This window comes from Falco punctatus (genome assembly GCF_963210335.1).
Source record: "Falco punctatus genome assembly, chromosome: 18".
In the NCBI taxonomy this organism is placed as follows: domain Eukaryota; kingdom Metazoa; phylum Chordata; class Aves; order Falconiformes; family Falconidae; genus Falco; species Falco punctatus.
In genome coordinates, this window is record NC_137598.1 from 887,011 (window position 1) to 905,764 (window position 18,754).

At 54.9% G+C, this 18,754-nt stretch overlaps 2 protein-coding genes across 2 annotated transcripts; one reads left to right on the forward strand and one right to left on the reverse strand.

Annotated features, from left to right (window-relative positions):
• Positions 1-1,347: 1,347 nt before the first annotated feature.
• On the forward strand, positions 1,348-16,491 carry PIAS3 (protein inhibitor of activated STAT 3; the record flags this gene model as incomplete). Its single annotated transcript, XM_080368206.1, has 14 exons — positions 1,348-1,877; positions 5,029-5,084; positions 5,379-5,463; positions 6,209-6,259; positions 8,571-8,661; positions 10,137-10,271; positions 10,457-10,562; positions 11,157-11,230; positions 11,742-11,902; positions 12,368-12,504; positions 12,952-13,123; positions 13,566-13,699; positions 14,523-14,560; positions 15,093-16,491. 14 exons carry the CDS (start codon positions 1,348-1,350, stop codon positions 15,360-15,362), a joined length of 2,040 nt encoding a protein of 679 aa, XP_080224332.1. The 3' UTR covers positions 15,363-16,491.
• On the reverse strand, positions 16,061-18,753 carry NUDT17 (nudix hydrolase 17). The gene is made up of 8 exons (XM_080368320.1): positions 18,617-18,753; positions 18,253-18,375; positions 17,995-18,178; positions 17,894-17,919; positions 17,721-17,813; positions 17,468-17,566; positions 17,257-17,393; positions 16,061-17,174 (listed from the first exon to the last, which is right to left on the reverse strand). Exons 1-8 carry the CDS (start codon positions 18,698-18,700, stop codon positions 16,997-16,999), a joined length of 924 nt encoding a protein of 307 aa, XP_080224446.1. The 5' UTR covers positions 18,701-18,753; the 3' UTR covers positions 16,061-16,996.
• Between the last annotated feature and the right edge of the window lies 1 nt (position 18,754).

Genomic DNA, 18,754 nt, shown 5'->3' on the forward strand with positions numbered 1-18,754 from the left:
CTGGATGAAGCCCCTCCGTGGAACCGAAATCATGGAATTAAACCCCACAGTGTTGTAACTAACCTGAGAGCAGTTCTACTACTGCTGAATTTTGGGAGCTTAAAGAGAAAAGCCTTTCTAGATGCAGAGTTGTGGTGAAACTCAGGTGTGCCTTTTCTTATTTAAAAGGGAGAGTGCTGGGATTTGCTCCATCCCAGATTTAACCCTTTTTTACTTGTGTGAAAGAAAAGATTGTGCTAGAATATGTACATATACATACACACGTAAGTACGTGTGCTTCCGTAGCACTCTGTCACCTCATGGGTGTTTCTGCTTGACTAATTCTGAAATCATATTGCCAGTTTGGGAGAAGGATGATTTTGTGACCGAGTGTGAGGTGGAGCCGAGTTTCTAGATCTGCTACTAACTTCCCTGGTGTGACTGCGGAGAGGTCTCCGAGACCCTTTTTATTTTTCCTCCTGTGAAATGGGAATAATTCTGTGGGTTTTTTCGTCTTGGAGCATCTTTCAGCTTAACCCTGTCGGGCTTGTTGGGCTCGTGGTGAGAATCAGCAGGTCGCTGTTGGGGAGGCAGGTTGTTCAATGATGCCAGCCTAGGTATAGACTTGGTGCCTGATGTATATTTTTCCTTAATTGCAGCCTTTCTCGTTAATGACCGATGTGTGTTTTCAGAGTTGATGTCTGCTGCGTCTGCTTAGAGAAACGGGGCATTCCCAAAGTAGATTTTTGAAAGAAAAGGATAAAAGAAACAGCTGCAGACCCCTGCAGTCACGCTGGGGCTCAGCCTCTCTAAGCCAGCCCGAAGGGGGTTTAAAGTCAGAGCTTTAAAGCTGGAGAGGTAGAAAAACTTTAGTTTAAAAGTGCTTGTTGACCCTACAAGGACTTGTCAGTGTTTATCCGAAGGGAAGGTGATGTAACAGCCGTTTGGGTATCAGGAACTGCTCGGACATCCACTGATTCAGGAAGTTGTTTTTTTGGGTGTTTTTTTTTTTTTTTTTTTTTTTTTTTTCATTTCCGGATGCAAACAAAGTATCTAAAATTAAAACCCAAGCTACATATTTACAAGTTCCTGATGACAAAGGGGACCCTCAAACTTGACAGTGTCTCTTTCAAGGCCTCCCACCATCTTCCTTAGTGAACCCGTGGCTTGGTTTTGGGTTGGGTCTGCTCACACGGCAGTTGTAATGGTGGTTGTGTTATTTTCTTGCAGCATATGGTTATGAGCTTTAGGGTATCGGAGTTACAAGTTCTCTTGGGCTTTGCTGGAAGGAACAAAAGTGGAAGGAAGCACGAACTTCTCACCAAGGCATTACAGCTGCTGAAATCTGGCTGCAGCCCGGCTGTCCAGATGAAAATTAAAGAACTGTACCGGCGGCGGTTCCCAAGGAAGATCTTAACCCCTTCGGATTTGTCAATGCTCCACATTCAGGCAGGACAGCTGCCCTCGGCCACCGCGCTGACGCAGGGCACGGTGTGTCACCTGCCCTATGACCACAGCTCTGCCGCTGCCGCCGTGCCGGCGGCTCTGCTGCCTCCTGTGCCCGCCCTGGGGCCCAAGCATGAGACGGACGTTCAGCATTTATCACCACCCATCCATCCCGTCCATCCCGATGTCAAGATGAAGAGGCTGCCCTTCTACGATGTTTATGATGAGTTGATAAAACCCACCACGTTAGGTACGTTTGAAAATGCTCATCCTCTAGTTCTTTGGAGGCTCCTTTTGTTTGCTGGGGTGGAGGAACTGGAGCTAGAGGCCGTGCAGCAGAACAGGGGTGGCGTGAGGAGCGGTAGGGCGAGCCTGCTGGGCTGCTTTCCGTCGGTGCGGGCTCAGAAGGACGGTATCCAGATGAACGTGGGATTTCATAGAGTCGTAGAATGGTTTGGGTGGGGAAGGACCCTAAAGACCCCCCAGTGCCACCCCTGCCCTGGGCTGGGACACCTCCCACTACAGCGGGTGGTCAGAGCCCCGTCCCGCTTGAACTGGAGTGTCCCCAGGGACGGGGCACCCACCGGGACGGGGCACCCACCGCCTCTCCGGGCAGCCCCTGCCGGGGTCCCACCACCCTCGGCGCAACAAATTCCTTCTTCACCCCCAGCCTGAATCTCCCCTTTTCAGTTCGAACCTCCCCTTCATCCTGTCGCTGCAGACGCTGCTGAAAAGTCCGTCCCCATCCTTCTGAGAAGCGCTGGAAGACGGGATAAGGTCCCCCCGGAGCCCCCTCCTCTCCAGGCTGAGCCCCCAGCCTGGCCGCGCAGCAGAGGGGCTCCAGCCCTTGGGTCGTTTGAATGGATAATTCCCAGCTCCCAACTGGCCAGGAATGGAAGCTTTTACTTGCTTGTCGGTCTCGTACCAAATCTGTGTGCGTGAAAAAGGCTGTTTCTTTCCCAGCTGACGCCTTTTCTGTTAAGTTTATATCGGTTTTGGATTATTTACTGCTCTCACCTGAGAGTTTTCTTTACCTTCTGAACTGTGAAGCTTCCTCTGCCCTGTTAGCATTTGGGTCCTGATCCCAAGAGAGTAAAAACTTGGTTCAGCTGGTGTGGGCTCAAATCGGTGAATGCCAGGAGAATTAATTATGAAAAGTGGTTTATTATTTTTGCAAAGAATCAGTGTTACAACCTCCAGCAAAATCCTCTGCCGCCTTTCAGTCTTCATTCTGCCTTAATTATTAACAAAACCTGTGGTCTTAAAATCTTCCAATATATAAAATTAAGGAGCTGGTTTATGCTTGAAGGCTGCAAACGTGACAAGCGGTCAGCTCTTGTGTTGATGTGACATGGGGCAGGAGGTAAACGAGGATCTTATTTAAGAACAGAAACAGGGTGTTTCTCGACGTGATGCGGAGGCCGAGCCTGCCGGTGCTTCCCCATTTGTAAAAGGGGGAAAAGAAAATGCTGGGTTTTGGCTAATTGCAGGGAATTTGTGTGTTCGTTGAAATTAACATGCTGGTGGGGAGAGGTACAGTTAGCCCGGTAATTGCTGGTGGGTTTGGAAGGGCTGCGGCACTTGGGGTGACGGGAGCCCACGAAGAAGGGAGGGTTATTCTGGTTTTTAGAAGAAGTTGTATTTTTACTTTAGCTTGAGCCTTTCTGGCCTCTTCAGGCTAGATCCACCCATCTTAGGCCTTTTAAATGGTTTTCGCTTGGATTCGGCGTTGTTTTTCTTTCATATAAACATAGTAATGTTTGCTAAGGAGGAGATAAGTTGTGTCTGTACTGCAACCAAAACCCCTGTGCTTTTTGGGGGGTTTGGTTTTGTTGCTGTTTTGCTAAAAATTGCCTTTTCTTAGGTTTGGCTTTGCCCAGTCTCTCTGACAACCTGTGGTTGAGCCTCTTCCCTGAAATGGGATACTTGCCTTGCAAAAGAAATGAATTTTGAATATTTTTTTTCCTCTCCCTTGATAAAACTCTGGTACTTGTGTGCTGGTGCTTGAACTTGGAAGAGTGGGGTTTTTTACGCAATTCCTCGGGGATTACAGGCTTTTGCTTCTATTTTTGGCTTCTGGTGGTTTGCATCTTTCTCCTCCCTTGAGCTGCGGAAATGTCCCCTTCCCATTCTTTTGTTTTAGTTGCCTGGGGCAGTTTTGTTCTGAGCATCCAGATATGAAGGTCGTGATAGCAGAAAGATGCCAGCAATAAGCAATGTGTGGGAAAGAAGAATGAAGACAGGGCTGGAGAGGGTGATGGTGGGTAAGGACAGTGACACGGGGGGTTAAAGATGACGCCTCCTGGTCCCTCCATGCTCTGCTGCAAGCGAGGAAGATCCAGGCTTTGGCTTTCCCACTCCCCATCCCGTACCAAGCTCTAGCTGTGTTATCTCAGAGACATCTGTGGGTGTTTCTGGGCTGGACGAAGGCTGCTGACAAAGCAGTAACACTGGTCATAAACTGGTTGTAAGATGGGAGTTGGTTGTAACTGGAGGCAGCAGAGGAGAAACTGCAGGTAGGAGTTAGCGCTGCTTTGGCACCCAGCAGCTTTAACCCGACTTGGTTCGCAGCAGAATCGGGATCTGATTTTGTCATCGCGGAGTGAAAGGCTCAGAAAGTCCCAAGATGGTCAAAATTCCTCTGAATTTTTCTGCTCGGGTCTGCCAGCCTGTTGCTGCTGCTGAGGAAGATCTGGCAGGTCATCTGCCAGGAAACTCAGGGCCTTGCATTCCTGGCATTCCTCAGCTGCAGGAGGCTGGAGAAGCAAAACCCCTCACCCTGCTGAGGAATCCGTGCTTGAATTTGCTTTTTGGAGGCCAGCAGAAGGGTGCCCCTCTCCAGAGGCAGGTGGTGCAGAGGGTGAAGCAAACCTCTGCGGGTCTGTGGTCGCCTCGGGTGGCCAAGCTCGTTACCAAACTCCCTGAAATAAATAAAGGGCCAAAATGTGGGATTTACACCAACTCATGCCACTGTGGTAACATCCTTGGCTTCGTTTTCTCTTGACCCAGGGATGCTCCGTGTCCCAGAGAGCACCGGTGGGAGCTGCCGCTGCTCAGGACCTCTCCTGACGGGTGTAAAAATGAGTGCAAAGAGGCCAAATCGTTTTTTTGCAGCTTAATGTTGGCTTGCAACATCGGTGGCCTTCATTCTGGGCTACCAGTGCTTTGCAATATATTAATAAAATAGCTCACGGTGGTTGTTGTGAGGGAGGCAGAGACCTGCCAGTTTTACCGAGGGGGAAGCTCAGGCGTGAAAGAAGAAGTAACTTGGTTAAGGTCAGGGTGAGAGGGGGGGAAATCCTGGCTCCTTTTTACATGTATCTGGCAGCAAATGTTTTCACCGAGCTCGCCACTAACCCTAGCGTGAAATCCTTGCTTCTCCCGTGGTGTGGGTTTTTGACGTGTGTTTATTCTTAATCCAGGGCACGGCTGGTTTTCTCTGAATTCACTGTGACTCTGTCCGTGTGCCTGAGGAGAATCTGGCAGTGCCTGATGATTGTTCATCAACTATTTATTCCATAACCACAGTAATTATTATAATTTCTAGGGCGGTGGATGACCTTTGGCGTTCCCGTAGCTCCACGTTTGTTCTCGCTCTCCCAGGCCTGCCTGCTCTTGCTGGACTCGGGAGGCTGCTGCAGACTCCGGGGAGCGAGAGGGTGGGTTTCCCGAGGGCCTCACGGTTTGCTGTCTCTGCGAGCCACCTTACATCCCAGCCCTCCGTTCTCCTTGTAAATAAAACGACGGAAACGGAACGTCCACCTTGAAAGACAGACCTGAAGCTCGGTTACGTGCTCAGGGGCTTGGAGGGCCCCTGCGTGGGAATGGCAGTTAATTTTGATGACTAATTGCTTTCTGCGGATGCTGTCCTTTTCTTTATTAGGAGCCTTGGTGCCTCCAAGGGTAAGAATGACTTGGTAATGATTTAATTTGTCTTAAATTATCTTCTTCAGCCTCAACGAACAGTCAGCGGTTTGAAGAAGCTCACTTCACCTTTGCTCTAACCCCCCAGCAAGTTCAGCAGATCCTCACCTCCCGGTAAGCGGAACGGTGGCTTTCGGGGTCCTGTGCAGGCACGTGTGGCTGCTTCCCGGCTGTGGCTGCGTGTTCTTCCCTGGCGGAGCGGGAAGGGGAGTCAGGAGGGAAAACAGGCAGGGTTTGGGTGAGTGAGCCCGGCAGGCGAGGAGCTCAGGACAGTAAGAGTAGGAGGAAGGACTGAATTTGAAACAATTTTGTGGTTCTCCGCTCCAGCGTGGTACGTTAGGATAAAATGCCAAGTTGAGTGTAAAAAGGGGAGTTCCTTGATGTCAGCGATGCTGTGCTGCTCACAGCCATTGAGGACCTGCCTAAAAGCCTGCGGAGCGGAATTCTTGTACGAAAGAAAGAAAAGAGAGCAACTGGGACAAAACCTGCTAGTTCATCCCAAAATGTAGGCCTGCCCTCCACTTGTGCCTGCAAACACCATCGTTTGTTTGCCTTGGCGAGCCTGTCGCTGGCATTCTATTCTTAGAACTCGGCAGCAGGACGAAGCTTTGAGGTTGATTTTCTCCCTTTTCCCACTGCACTCTCTTCTGTTTGATGGGCTTTTGCTTTATGTCCTTGTGGGGGAGTGTTGCCCGCGAGTCCAGACAGGTGTGACCTGTTCTTCCAATTCAGCTGCACTAGTTTTGTTCGTAACACAGCTACCATGTATCGATACCCATACCGCTTAATAAAGTGTTAGGCTGTTGTAGTTCCCTCTTAAGCGCTGCTGATGGTGTTAAGACCCTCTTTTCTGTTGCAGAGATATCTTACCGGGCGCCAAATGTGATTACACTATACAGGTGCAATTAAGGTAATGTCTTTTTGATGAATGCATTAAGTCCTGTTCCCTGAGCTAGTGTGTTGGTATTAATTTGTCCTCGATTTTGATGACTCATGCTTTGAGCACTTGATTTGCTTTGAAATTGCATGTCGATTTGCTCAGAGGAAGATTTTAAACGTTCGGTGCTGCGCTCGGAGCGCGGGTTTCTGTAGGGGAGCGCGCCTCTGATGCTGTGCAGCAGCGAGGGTCCTTCTGAACTCGGCGAGGCTGAGCTCTCTCTCCGGGTGATGCTTTGTTGGCACAGGCGATGTGGCCTCACAAATGGTTGGGTTTTTTTTTCCATTTGAAGTGTGCAAAACTGAAAAAGATTAGATTTTGCTACACCTACAGAGAGCTCGCTGCTTCCTCATCTCAGTTTTAATTATTTGCCTTTTTGCAGATGCATTGCAAAAGGCGGAGTAAGACGCAAAAACTACGTGACCTTAAAATGTGAACGTTTTTTAATGCATGTGAAAATGCAAGACATGTTGGAGAGTGTGAGTAGAAAAATATTTGAAAGTGCTTCGTGAATTCCCCTCCGCTGCTCGCGGTCAGTGCTGGGGTGGTTATTTAAGTGCCTACCCACACTGTCCTGCCATGCTGAATAGGAACCGAGGAGGCTCTTGCCCAACATTCAGCCCTGGGCAGCATTACAGAACGTTAAATTTTATTATCAGGGGTTTGAACAAGAGAGCAAAGAGACAAGAGGATCACTGCTGTACTCTCAGGAAAAAAAGGGATGAGGTGTTTAGGGCTTTGGTACCTGGAAGCCTGAAGAGAAGTGGTTGTTTGAAACGGAAGACTTTTGATTTAATTCAAAAAAGAGCCTCTCTGTTTTCAGGAGGGCATTCTGTATGAATTACGATTCCGTGACAGTGTCTGTCTGATTTGGGGCTTTACAGTGGCAGTTTTCCTGCTGTGTCCATCTGTTCCGCTGTCGCGCGCGGAGCTGGTGGGGTGAGGCGTACGGGCAGCCTGTTCCCTGGGATGCACCAGGAGGTGGATGCTGGGAACGTCTCCGCTGTAGCACAGGAGCACCGCCGGTGTGTTTGAGGGACCAGTTTCAGCGTATCTGCTCCTTGCTGTCTGTGGGGGAGGAAACGGAGGTTACCAAAGAGCCCGTTGGTGTTTTCCAGGAAGCTTTCAGGAGTCTCCTGGGGTGTCCAGGGGCCATCCCTTCTCTTGGAGAAGCGAATCCTCGTTCAGTGAACTTCAGCACAGGAGTTAAAAGATGGTGGTGACACCATCTCTTCTCTCCTGCTGATGTGCTTCAGCAGACATGGTGTACTCATGTTCCCAAGCAAGAAAAAGATTAACTCTCAATTTTATTCTTTGTTTTATTTGGCAAGCAGAGCCAGGTTAAAGAACAATAAGATCAGATCTGTTTATTTTTTGAGAACATTGGTGGTGTGGCTCTGCAGCGGCGTGACGTGCCAGGGCTTGATCTCATCGCTCCAAAAAGCCGGCCGAGGTCCCGGCTGACTCACGGCTGCGCGGCAGGGCTGCAGTTTCGGCGTGGGGAGCCGTCCCTGGCGGGGCACCCTCCTTTGAGAGCAAACAGAGCGCACGGCCGCCTGCTCAAAGGGATTGGGGTCTGATCCGGAGCCTGGTCTGGGTTGATGGTGCTGACATCTTTACGATGGGGAAGGCAACGGTGGGATATCAAGTGGTGGCAGATGAGCCTTGAGAGAGGCCCAGGCAGTAACCAGGCCTGCTGCGAGATGCGCTTTGGGTCAAATGCAACTTTTTACTTCCTCGGGTGCTTTTCTTGGGTAACTTGATGTAGTTCCTTCCATCTCGGAGGGCTGCAGAATCTGCACCCAAAGCTGGGTTAAGCCATCCGCCGCGACGCTGCTGCTGTGGGAATTGTATCGGGGTGGCCGGAGCGGGTCCTGAACGGCACCCGGGTTAGCTGCCCGCAGCGCTCGAACCCGGAGCTCGGTTTGTGGCACTCTGGGAATGAGGTTAAGGCTGGAGAAAGACACTTTGCCTTTGGAACCGCGGTTCTGGATAGCTTAGGTTGTCACCCGGGCTGAAGAAAACGAGCCTCGCCCCGTGCACTTCGCAGCATGCACGTTAGCCGTCGTTTGAAACCGCTGGCGTTTTTCTGTCTTGGTTCTTGTCTCGCTTTTGCCGCAGGTAGGGTTTGAAACGCCTGTAGGGCTCTTCATCTGCTTCTGTGTTTTCCAGCCATTGATCTGTTCTGCTTGGAAAATGTTTTTCCCTTTTTCAAGGGAAGTTTGGCTGCCGGTTCTTGCGAGTGTCACCACTCACTTGCCAGTTTCTCCCTCCTGCTTCTTAGGTTTTGCTTGTGTGAAACCAGCTGTCCCCAAGAAGATTACTTCCCTCCTAATTTATTTGTCAAGGTCAATGGAAAACTCTGTCCCCTGCCTGTGAGTAAATCTTATTTCTTCTTAATATGTTGTAGACTGAAGTCCGGCCTTTTGCACAGCTGCAGCTCCCAGTGAGTGCAGTGGGAATGTATTTTTCCGGAGATTAAAGACTGAAGAATGGTGTGGTTAGTGCAAAACTGATTTCGTGTGACAGGGCTGTGGATTGGTGATGAAAGCTGCTTTTTGCTTCAAGGAGCGTGGCCCTGAAGTAAGAATATGCAAGCTTTGGGCCCGATTTATTTATTATTTTGTAACGATCAGATTCAGTCTCATTTTTCCTGAGAAACTTATCAATAAAAATCTGAGATTAACGGAATAATGGCACTGCCTTTACTTTATGGCGTTGCAGGAGAGACCTGGATGCTCCAGTCAAAGCTGGGGTCCTTTGGGCTGGGTTATGTGTAAAAATAGAATCAGAAGTGGTGCTCGCCTCAGTTTACAGCCCAAAAAGGGATGCGTGTCGCACCTAGGAAAGGTACCCGAGGTTTGGCAGTCGGGCCGGTTCCCTGTCAGCTGTCCCACGCTGGCTTTGCTCCGCTATCGCTGGCACCGCTGGCAATCAAACCTGCAGAACAGCTAACCCTCTGCCTGAATCGCTCCCTTAATATTTTTAGCCATTATTCAGTTTGTGCCTCAGATATTCTGTCTGGTTTATGGCCCAGATGATTAGTAACCTGCTTTAATAAATAAATAAATAAAAAATTTAAAAAAGAGGCCGTTTCTGGCCCTGTGGGGTGGCAAGAGGGAAGCGCATGTGAGATGCAAGATGGCTGCAGGGTTCCCCCCAGCTTCTGCTCGCGGATAAGGTTTCTTGCCTTCAGTTGGATGAGTCATCCGCAGCTGAGAAGCTGTTTGCAGCACAGCAGCTCAACGGGAAACGCTTTTTGGGGTTTACTTCTGCTTAAACTGTGGCAGGGTGGCTGCTGAATCAGTCTCAAGCTGCCCGCTCTAACAGAGCGATGAAAAAGGGGTGGTGTAAATCTCCCTGAATTACAGGAAAAGCACTCTTGGGCTGAGTAACGGGATGGGTTTCTAATCAAGTTGGAATGTGGATATAATGAAGCAAAAAATGAGATGAACATGAGCTTTGTCACGGGAGATAATTTTTTAGCTTCCCAGGCTCGCTGAACTGGGTGGGATTTGGTTTTTAATTCAATGCCATTTGTGCGTGCAACACATCCCGGACTGACAGCTCTCTGTGCAGAGAGGTTCAGCTAAACGATGGGATGGATCCCAGAGTGTGCTCGTCAGCGTAAGGATATTAGGGGGACCCTTTAGTCTTAACTTCTTGACGCTGAGGAGCAGCAGCGTGCCGCTTTGAGATTCGTAGAGTAATTCTCATGTGAGCTCTGAGGTGTGAAGGGAAATGTCTGCAGAAGATAACCGTGAAGAAATGGGGTTTGTAGATTTTTGTACGTGGCCTTATGCCTCAGAGAGAATTTCTTTTATGCCAGGTAATCTTTCTTTCTGTGCAGGGTTATCTCCCGCCCACAAAGAACGGCGCAGAGCCGAAACGACCCAGCCGCCCCGTCAACATCACTCCGTTGGCGCGGCTTTCAGCCACCGTCCCGAACACGATCGTCGTGAACTGGTCCTCGGAGTTTGGCAGGGTGAGGGAGGTGGAAGTTGTTTCCCCGTTTGCTGCTGTTCCTTCGCCACCGGCTCGTTGGCAGCCTTGGGTCTGCAGGGCAGAACTGAGGGCGCTTTTGCTGTAGCGCCGAGCTGTGCGGAGGGGAGAGCCCTCCTTGCCGCTGGGATTTGCTGGGTCTGAGCAGTGCCAACTTCTTTTCAACAGAACTACTCCCTGTCGGTGTACCTGGTGAAGCAGCTGACGTCGGTAACACTGCTACAGAAGCTGAGAGCCAAGGGCATCCGAAATCCGGACCATTCCCGAGCCCTGAGTAAGTGTCTCGTAGCTCTGAGCTGGTCCTGTGCCGCGTCTGGGGAGATGGAGCAGGTCTGAATTAGTGCGCGAGGGCAGTGCGGCTCCTCCTGTGCGCCCCTCTCACCCTGGCCCGTTGGTGAGCACCTGACGGGACGGGAAGGACCCCGGATGACGGATTGTTTCCCAGTGATGCCGTCTGACAAGGCTCTGAATCAAACTGTTCTCCAGGTCGCTGCCCGTACCCCGTTGTGATATTACTGGAGCGTTTGTTCCATGAGCAGCAGTGGGAGCGACGCTGCTGCCGCTTCGGTTGCACACTGTTTCCCTGTGACCACCCGTTTCCCCCGTGCTGTTGTTTTACAGACAGGCTGTAAAGTCTTTAAATCGGGGTGTCTCTTGGTGCTGCACGTATGGTGTGGCCAAGGCGACTTGCTGGAGCTGTTAACCTCGTAAATAGTGCTAATGTCTGCTGCCGTAAGCGTTACCTGCCTGTAATTGGGATAGTAAGTGTCGTGGTGCGAGCTATAAATCATGTCTGTGCATATTTCTGCGTGTAAAAGGAGGAGGGTGTTGACAGGAGACCTTTTTTTTTCTCCTCCTCTTCTTTCAGTCAAAGAAAAACTAACAGCTGATCCCGACAGCGAGATAGCTACAACGAGCTTACGTGTTTCCCTGATGTGTCCAGTAGGTTCCTATATTTTCATTCATTTTTCTGGGACAGGCCTCTGCTTCCTGCTTTACCTTCCCATTGCGGTTGAGCGCTTTGGAGCGAGACAAGAGCTAATGCTGCTGCAGCCCTGCTTGTGTTGAGAAATCAGCTTTGGGTTCTAAATAAAAGCAGAGCCGCTCGCTTTGGTGCGTTACAAAAATCGCCGCGGTGGTTGGCCCGAACTGCCTAGCCAAAAAATGTCTTCTGTTGACCCGCTCCTTGTGTTTCACCATGGCTGTTAGCATGCGTTCGAGGTGGAAGCGAGCTTAAAAACACAACCAAAAGGCAAAAATGCCCTCGGGAAAGCTTGTTTTCTTTTTGCGTGGTAATTCTTTGTTGCTGTTTCCTTTTGCCTCTTGTTGAATGTGCTAGAGAGCTGGGCAGGGGAGAGAAGGGAATGCACGGGGCTAACACCGCTGGCTTTACCCGGCACCACAAGAGGCGGCTTGTACAAACCCAACTTCGTTTCTTCTCCCTTGCCCCCAGCTGGGGAAGATGAGGCTGATTGTGCCCTGCCGAGCCATCACGTGCACCCACCTCCAGTGCTTTGACGCAGCACTCTACCTTCAAATGAATGAGAAGAAACCCACGTGGACTTGTCCCGTGTGTGACAAGAAAGCCCCGTACGACAGCCTGATAATCGACGGGTGAGCTGAACAGGCTTCTTACGCGGCCTTTTAGCCTGGATAATACTTCCCTTATCCTCTGATGCTAGCAGATATAGGCAAGTTACAGCCCTGAATAACTTAAAAATCTGATTGTTCGTTCCCTGAACTGCTTTGATGCCAGTCTGGAGAGATTTCTCCCAAAGAACAAGAAGCCTCTGTCAAAATCTTGGCTTCCTTGCTGGCAGCCTCTGCAGAGGCAGTAGCGAGGGAACCTGCTCACCAGGGTTTGAACAGAGCCCCCCTGTGTACGCCAAACAGCCCGTCATCGAACTGAACTCGCAGGTGACGCTGGCACAGGTTTTAGAACAGCAATTCCTCGTACCCCTGGTACCCATCTCCTCAGGACCGTCAGTCCCGTGTCGCGTGTGCCGGCCCACGTGCGTGTATTCGTACGGGAGTCCCTGCAGGGGTTTGCTCTCCCCAGCTTCTGCTCTCTTCCGACAGGTTGTTCATGGAGATCCTGAACTCCTGCACCGACTGCGATGAGATCCAGTTCATGGAGGACGGCTCCTGGTGTCCCATGAAGCCCAAGAAGGAGAACCAGGAGGTGTGCCAGACGGCTGCGTTCAGTGGGATCGAGGGTATGGGAGCTTTGGTCACCCACTGGGGGGTTTTTTGGTGGGTTTTGGGTTTTTTTTTTCCAAAGCAACATACACACTTACAATTTTTACATTGACAACACAACACTGGGAGCGTTTCGGATCCCATCTGGGAGCTGGTATTTGGGATCACGCTGCAATACTGGGAGCGTGATGGGCACTTAGCACGGTCCTGCGGAGTTAAGTGCTAGGAAAAACAAGAAAAAAGTGCAGGTCCCTCTCGAAACTGCAGCAACAATTCCAGGTGGGCTGGGAGACCCGGCTGCGAGCGTGGGGATGATGCTTCTGCTCTGGGATGGGGTGTGGATTTGCCACGAGCTGTTTGGAAGTCCCGAGTGTCTCACGGGGTTGTAGCGCTTGTAGAGGCGGCGGTGTTTTGCTCGCCTCCGCTTCAGCAGCTCAAGCCGGTTGCTGGCTTTTTCTCTGCAGCCGCCTCCCTCTACACCGTCAGCTCCGAGGGCAGGAGCTCGTCAGAGGGCAAAAAACCGGTGGAGGTTATTGATCTCACCCTGGACAGCTCGTCGGATGAGGAGGAGCCGCCTGCCAAGAAGCCGTGCCCGCTCCCCAGCGTGGCTCTGCCGCCCGCGGCCAGGCCCAAGGGGTAAGGCAGCAGGGACTGGACCCCCTGCTCCACTGGGCTTCGGCTTGCTTCGCTTCCTTCCCGTCGGCTTGCTTCCTTCCCGTCGGCTTGCTTCCTTCCCGTCGGCTTGCTTCCTTCCCGTCGGCTTGCTTCCTTCCCGTCGGCTTGCTTCCTTCCCGTCGGCTTGCTTCCTTCCCGTCACGAACGCCGGAGCCGTCGCAGTAACTGGATCCGAGCTCTGGGATGGGAAGTGCTGCTGCTGCTTGGTTGGTCACCTCACCTCGCTGCCCTGGCACGGGGGAGGACGGGGGGGCTTGTCTTTGCTGTACGTGTGGTAGCATTGGGGGGGGTTCCTTTTTTTATTTTTCCTGACCCCCTGTTTTTTCTGATCAGTGATAGAGTTTTCCCCTCGGGCGCTGTTCTGCTTTTGTCGAATGCTCATGGCCTCTGTGTTCTGTTCCAGGGTGTTAAGTGTCGACCACCCACCATCTTCCGTCCTTCGGAGTCCTCCCACGGCAGCTCTTGGCAGCGAGTATCTCTCCAGCCTCCCCATTCCTGACTACCATCCTTCCTACCAGGTGCCCTCAGAGCTTCAAGGTAAGAGCAAAGCCCCGGGCATCAGTTACCAGTACGCCCAGCTGTACCAGTTTACCAGACTTAAGGAGCTGGCCGTAACGCCCGGCGCCCTGGTCCCTCTTCGGCCGAGCTTTGGAGGCCTTTGGGTCGCTCACGCGCTGCTCTGTCCTGCCCTGGCAGCTCCTGCAGACCAGAGCCCGTATTCCCGAGCAACAAGAGTTCGCTGGCCTGACACGAGGGAAGGAAACTTCTAGAGTCCCTCGTTCCTGGGGCAGGGCCCCTGAGAGACTGCTCGAGGGGCCTGCAGTGAGATAGTCACCGGCAGAACAGCTTGAAATCTGGTTTTTCGGAGCCCGGGGGTAGGAAGGAGCCAGGTTTTGGCTGTTGGTGGGTCCCAGGGCCACCAAGGTCTCGCGCTGTGGCTTCCCTTTGGGGGACCTGGCCGTGCCCGGCGACGCGGGTGGCGCAGAGGGAAGCAGGCTCAGGTCAAGGCTCTGGTCAAGACCCTTTTTGCAGCGTGGTTCGGTGTCGCCAGCCCCCCGGGCTGTGCTGGTGCAGCCCTCTGCGGGTCTGCTGAGCTCCGCTGGAACTGGGCTGCGGTGCCAGGCGCCGCGACAGCTCCGGAGAAGTGACGTTTCATTCGCCCTGGGCGGTTCCATCGCTGAGGCCACGCGCTGGGTCGCGGAGGGGTCGTAGGAACGGAGCTGGGGCTGACGGTGTCGTGATATCTAGTATTTGGGTCAGTGTGGCAGCACCGTTGGGCTCCCCTTCCTGCCAGAAGTTTGTTTACCATCAAGAGATTTGTTTTTCCCCTTTTTATTTTTCCTCTTTTTATTTTTTTTAGGTCTGGATTTGTTTTCCTTCCTCCAAAGTGAAAATCAGGTAAGCTTAGGGCTTGGCGTTTGTTTGTTTGTTTGTTTGTTTTTGCTTTTGTTTTTCTTTTCTCCTTGCCATATCTGCAGACCGGCAAACACATCCCTCTTCACTCCTCCAACCTTCCTCCTTCCTCCTCCATCCTCTTCCTCTGTGAGAGCGGTGTAGGAGGCAGGGAGGGTGCCAGCTCTGCGGTTCCGCGGGCAGCACCCGCCACCGCGGGGAGACACGTTGTGCCCCTCTCTTCTTCCGCAGTAGCCGCTCCCCTGAGCCTGCCTTGCTGGGCCACGGCTCCCGCTTCTTTCTCGCTGCTGGGCTTTGCCCCCCGCTGCTGCCGCCCTCCCCTCTCGAGCCCACCTTGTGTTGACGGTTCAGGGGCGATCTTGGGAATCTGGTACATGTTGTGGGGAGCAGGAGCGATCCCGGCGCGACCTGTCCTCCCCGTGGGCGCGTGCCCTGTCCGAAGGGCTGCCTGGGGCGCCGGGGCCGGAGGTTTTTGGGGATACCACGAGCCGATGCTGTTTGCTCCTTTGCTCGGCAGCACTACAGCCCTTCCGTGATCACCTCCCTGGATGAGCAGGATGCGCTCGGCCATTTCTTCCAGTACAGAGGCACGTCTGGCCACTTCATAAACATGAGCCCCCTGGCCCCCGTGATGGCAGGCTCCCACGGCGCGGTCAGCCCGGCCGGCGGCCGCATCAGCAGCATCGTCTCCACCAGCGCGCTGCGGGAGAGCCACGGGCACAACGGGACGATAAGTAGCGGCGCGGCGCTCCCGGGCTGCAGGCCAGACATCATTTCCCTGGACTGAGGCCACGCCGGTGGCTGTTCCTCCCTCTGCCAGGGCGGGAGCCCAGGGCGCTTTTCCAGCCTTCGGGAATGGTTCCCTGTCCGGGGCTGGAAGGATCCGACCAGGAACCCTTCGGGTGACCACCCCCCCACCGCTGTCACCAGTGCCCCCAGGCCTTGTGCCGGCGGTTTCCAGTCCTTCCGCGGTAGGAAGGATGCGTCCCACGGCCGTAGCTGTGCGCACAGCACGCTCCCGAGCTCGGTGGGGTGTCGGCTGGCGAGTGCCCGTCTCCGAGGGTCAGCCAAACCCCCTGACTTTTAAAGAAGTATCTTTAAACTATTTGTTAGGGTTCTGCTCCAGCGGTCCAAGAGCTGAGGAGAATTCTGCCGCAGGAGCAGCTCCCGCTTCCCCAGGGCAGCCCATCCTGCACTTGCACCCCCCCCGCCCCTCTGGGGACCCTGAGCGAGGCTGGTGCTGCCTCCCGAGCCCCGACTGGAAATTATTCCTCATTTTTAATGGGAGGCGGCGGCAGGGGGATGAGCAGGGACGAGCAACCAACCCGGGAGGGAGGCGCGGCGGGTGCCCTGACCACGCTGCTGCCTCCCTCCCACCCGTCCCTTTAGTGCTGTCACAGTTGTAATTACAGTGTATTTAAAGGAAAAAAAAACCAAACCCAAACTAATTTTTCCCCCTTTTAAATATTCCCAGCCAGACCTGTACAGAGAACAAATAGATGATCTATATTTTCAGTTGCAGCTTTTGTACATACAAAACTCCAAAGAGCTCCCCGTTCCTGTACCTACGCGAGGACTAAATGAAGGTTGCGTCCAGAGGTGACGACGCATCATCTGCTGCACAAATTATTTATGTATTTAAATGTGTATCTTAGTTTGTAACCTCTACAGCGATATACCCACTGCTTGGGCTTGCTCCCCGTGGCCGACCTCGTCTCTCAATTCTGGTGGTGCAGCACGAGGTATCACATGTAGCAAATTTTTTTTTTTTTTTTTTTTTTTATAACTGCTCCTTCCCTGGAATTCAATGCGGTGCCCGGGCCGGGGGAGCAGCGCACAGCATCCTGCTTGGACGATTTATTTCTTGTATCGTACGCGCGGTGAGTATTTCAATGCAATAAAAGTGTTAAATCCTTGAGCTGGGTTAAATTGCCGCCCGGACCCCTGGTGCGAGGAGCTGGGGGGACGAGGGGGCGCGGGGACCTCAGCCTGGTGCCCCCCCACCGGCTCCGCCACCCCTGAGGGGGATCTTGGCGTTTCGGAACATCGGCATTTCTGAAATCCCCCACGGGGAGGGGGGTTCCCAACGCCACCTGCTCAGGTCAGCCCCCTCCCCTAACTCTGCTCTGCTCTCCCTGGAGCCCAGCCCCCTCTTGGAGCAGCAGGAAGCGGCCACCGTGGGACCCCACTCCCCCGGCAAGCGCGACGGCTCCGCTCTGGGTACTGCCAGGCTGCCACCCCCTTTTACGGACCCGGCACCGCGCGAGCTTGGCTGGGGCACGTGCCCTGCTCAGCACCCATCCTGCCCCCTCCTCACCCTCCCCGGGGCTGGCAGCGGGGGCCGTGCCCACCCATCCCACTCCCCCCCCTCGCTTCCCCATCCCCCTCCCACACGGACTCCAGTCCCTGTGGGCAGTGACTTTATTCCCTGTGGTGTGGCACTGCCCTTGGGCCCGGGGGCTCCAGCCAGCGCTGAAGAGCGAACTTGGTGCCGGTGCTGACGCGCTCCACGTCCTCCCCGTGGGCTGGGGCCACGCGCAGGAGCGTGGCGGTGGGGAGCTGGGTGCTGCGGGCACTGCCGTCACGCAGCTCCGTGATGCTGAGGGAAGGAAGGCGGTAGGGACAAGGGGTCTGGGGGTCTCTGCGCCCCGTTTCTCGCAGCCCCCTGGGTGTGTCCTCACCTGACGGTGGCCGGCAGCGTGTCGGGGACGCTTCCCACGCTGTCTGCTCCGTCCTCGGTGGCTGCGATGGCCTCTAGGATGGGGGGCTCCAGCCAGGCGTAGGCGCTCACCTCACTCTCGCTGGGACGCATCCTGGCCTGGACCCCCGAGGCTCAGGCGCGGAGCCCCCCCGGCGGTCCCCCACCCCCACCCCCGGTTGGGTGCTGCTCACCTCCAGCTGCTCATGGGGCTCGGCGGAGAGCAGCAGCAGGTAGGTGACGATGTGGTGGCGGCGCGGCAGCCCCCGGCTCAGCATGGGCGGGTAGATGGACTGGGGGAACATGAGCAGCGTGCTGGGACCCTGGGGCCGGTCCCGTTGGGAGTGGGGAACGTGTCAGCCAGGTGCCGCCACCCCCACCCATGGGTGCTGGGTGCTATGGGGGCGGGGGGCCGGTGCTGAGCCCCCCAGCCCAGCAGGGTGTTACCTCCCACAGGCCGAGCATCCTCCAGGAGAAGGTCCCCGCGTCCAGGCGCAGCCCCGTCTCCTCCTCCAGCTCCCGCAGCCCCACGTCCAGCAGCTGCGGCCGAGGAGAAATGGGGGTGGGGGTGGGTCAGAGTGCACCAGCCCCCCAACACCCCCTCCTCCCTGTCCCCTCACCTCCTCATCCGGCTCCACGTGCCCACCTGCGAGGAGGGGACAGAGGGTTAGGGGCACCCCAAAGCGATTGCCCCCCCACCCCCCGCTGTGGCAGGACTCACCGGGCGGCACCCAGACGTTGGGGAAGATGCTGAGGGTGCTGGCGCGGCGCGTGAGCAGGATGCGGCCGGTGCTGGCCTGCAGCAGCACCGCCACCCCCGCGGCCACCCCCCGGCCCCGCAGCTCGGCGGGGGGAGTCAGCTCCGGCCGCTGCCCCAGGCACTTGGCGGGGCAGAAGGAGGGTCTCTGCGGGGGAGACGTGTGAGAGGAGGGGGGGGCACTGGGGGGGGCACCCAGGGGTGCGCTGGCCCCTCACCCACCTTGAGGAGGGTGGTGGTGGAGCCGGGGAAGGCCACGTCGGAGATGAGGAAGCGGCCGCCATCCAGCCCGCAGGTCACCACAGCCGCGTCCTCGTGTGCGGCGCAGAAGGTGCCGGTGACGCTCTGGGGGGGGGGCGTGGCCTGTGCCATGGCACCGCGATGGCCACCAGCATGGCACAGGAACCCCCTGCGGCAGCAGCCAGGTGTGTGCACAACCCCCACCCCCAGGTGTCTGTGCACTCTTGCACCCCCCTTGCACACTCACCCCCCGTGCTGTGCCCCTCCCGCCCGGTGCAGGCTTTGCACGCCCAGCGCGCCCCCCTCACTGCCCCCCCCCCCCCCGCCCCCCCTTTGCCCCCGGTACCTGCCCGAAGGCCGCGGGCCGCCCTGCGCCGCGCCCCGCCCCGCCCCGCCGCACGTGCACCAGCACGCGCGCCAGCCCCGCCATGGGCGCTCCGGAGGGGCGTGGCCCCACGGGGCGGGGGGTGTGGCCCCACTGGGG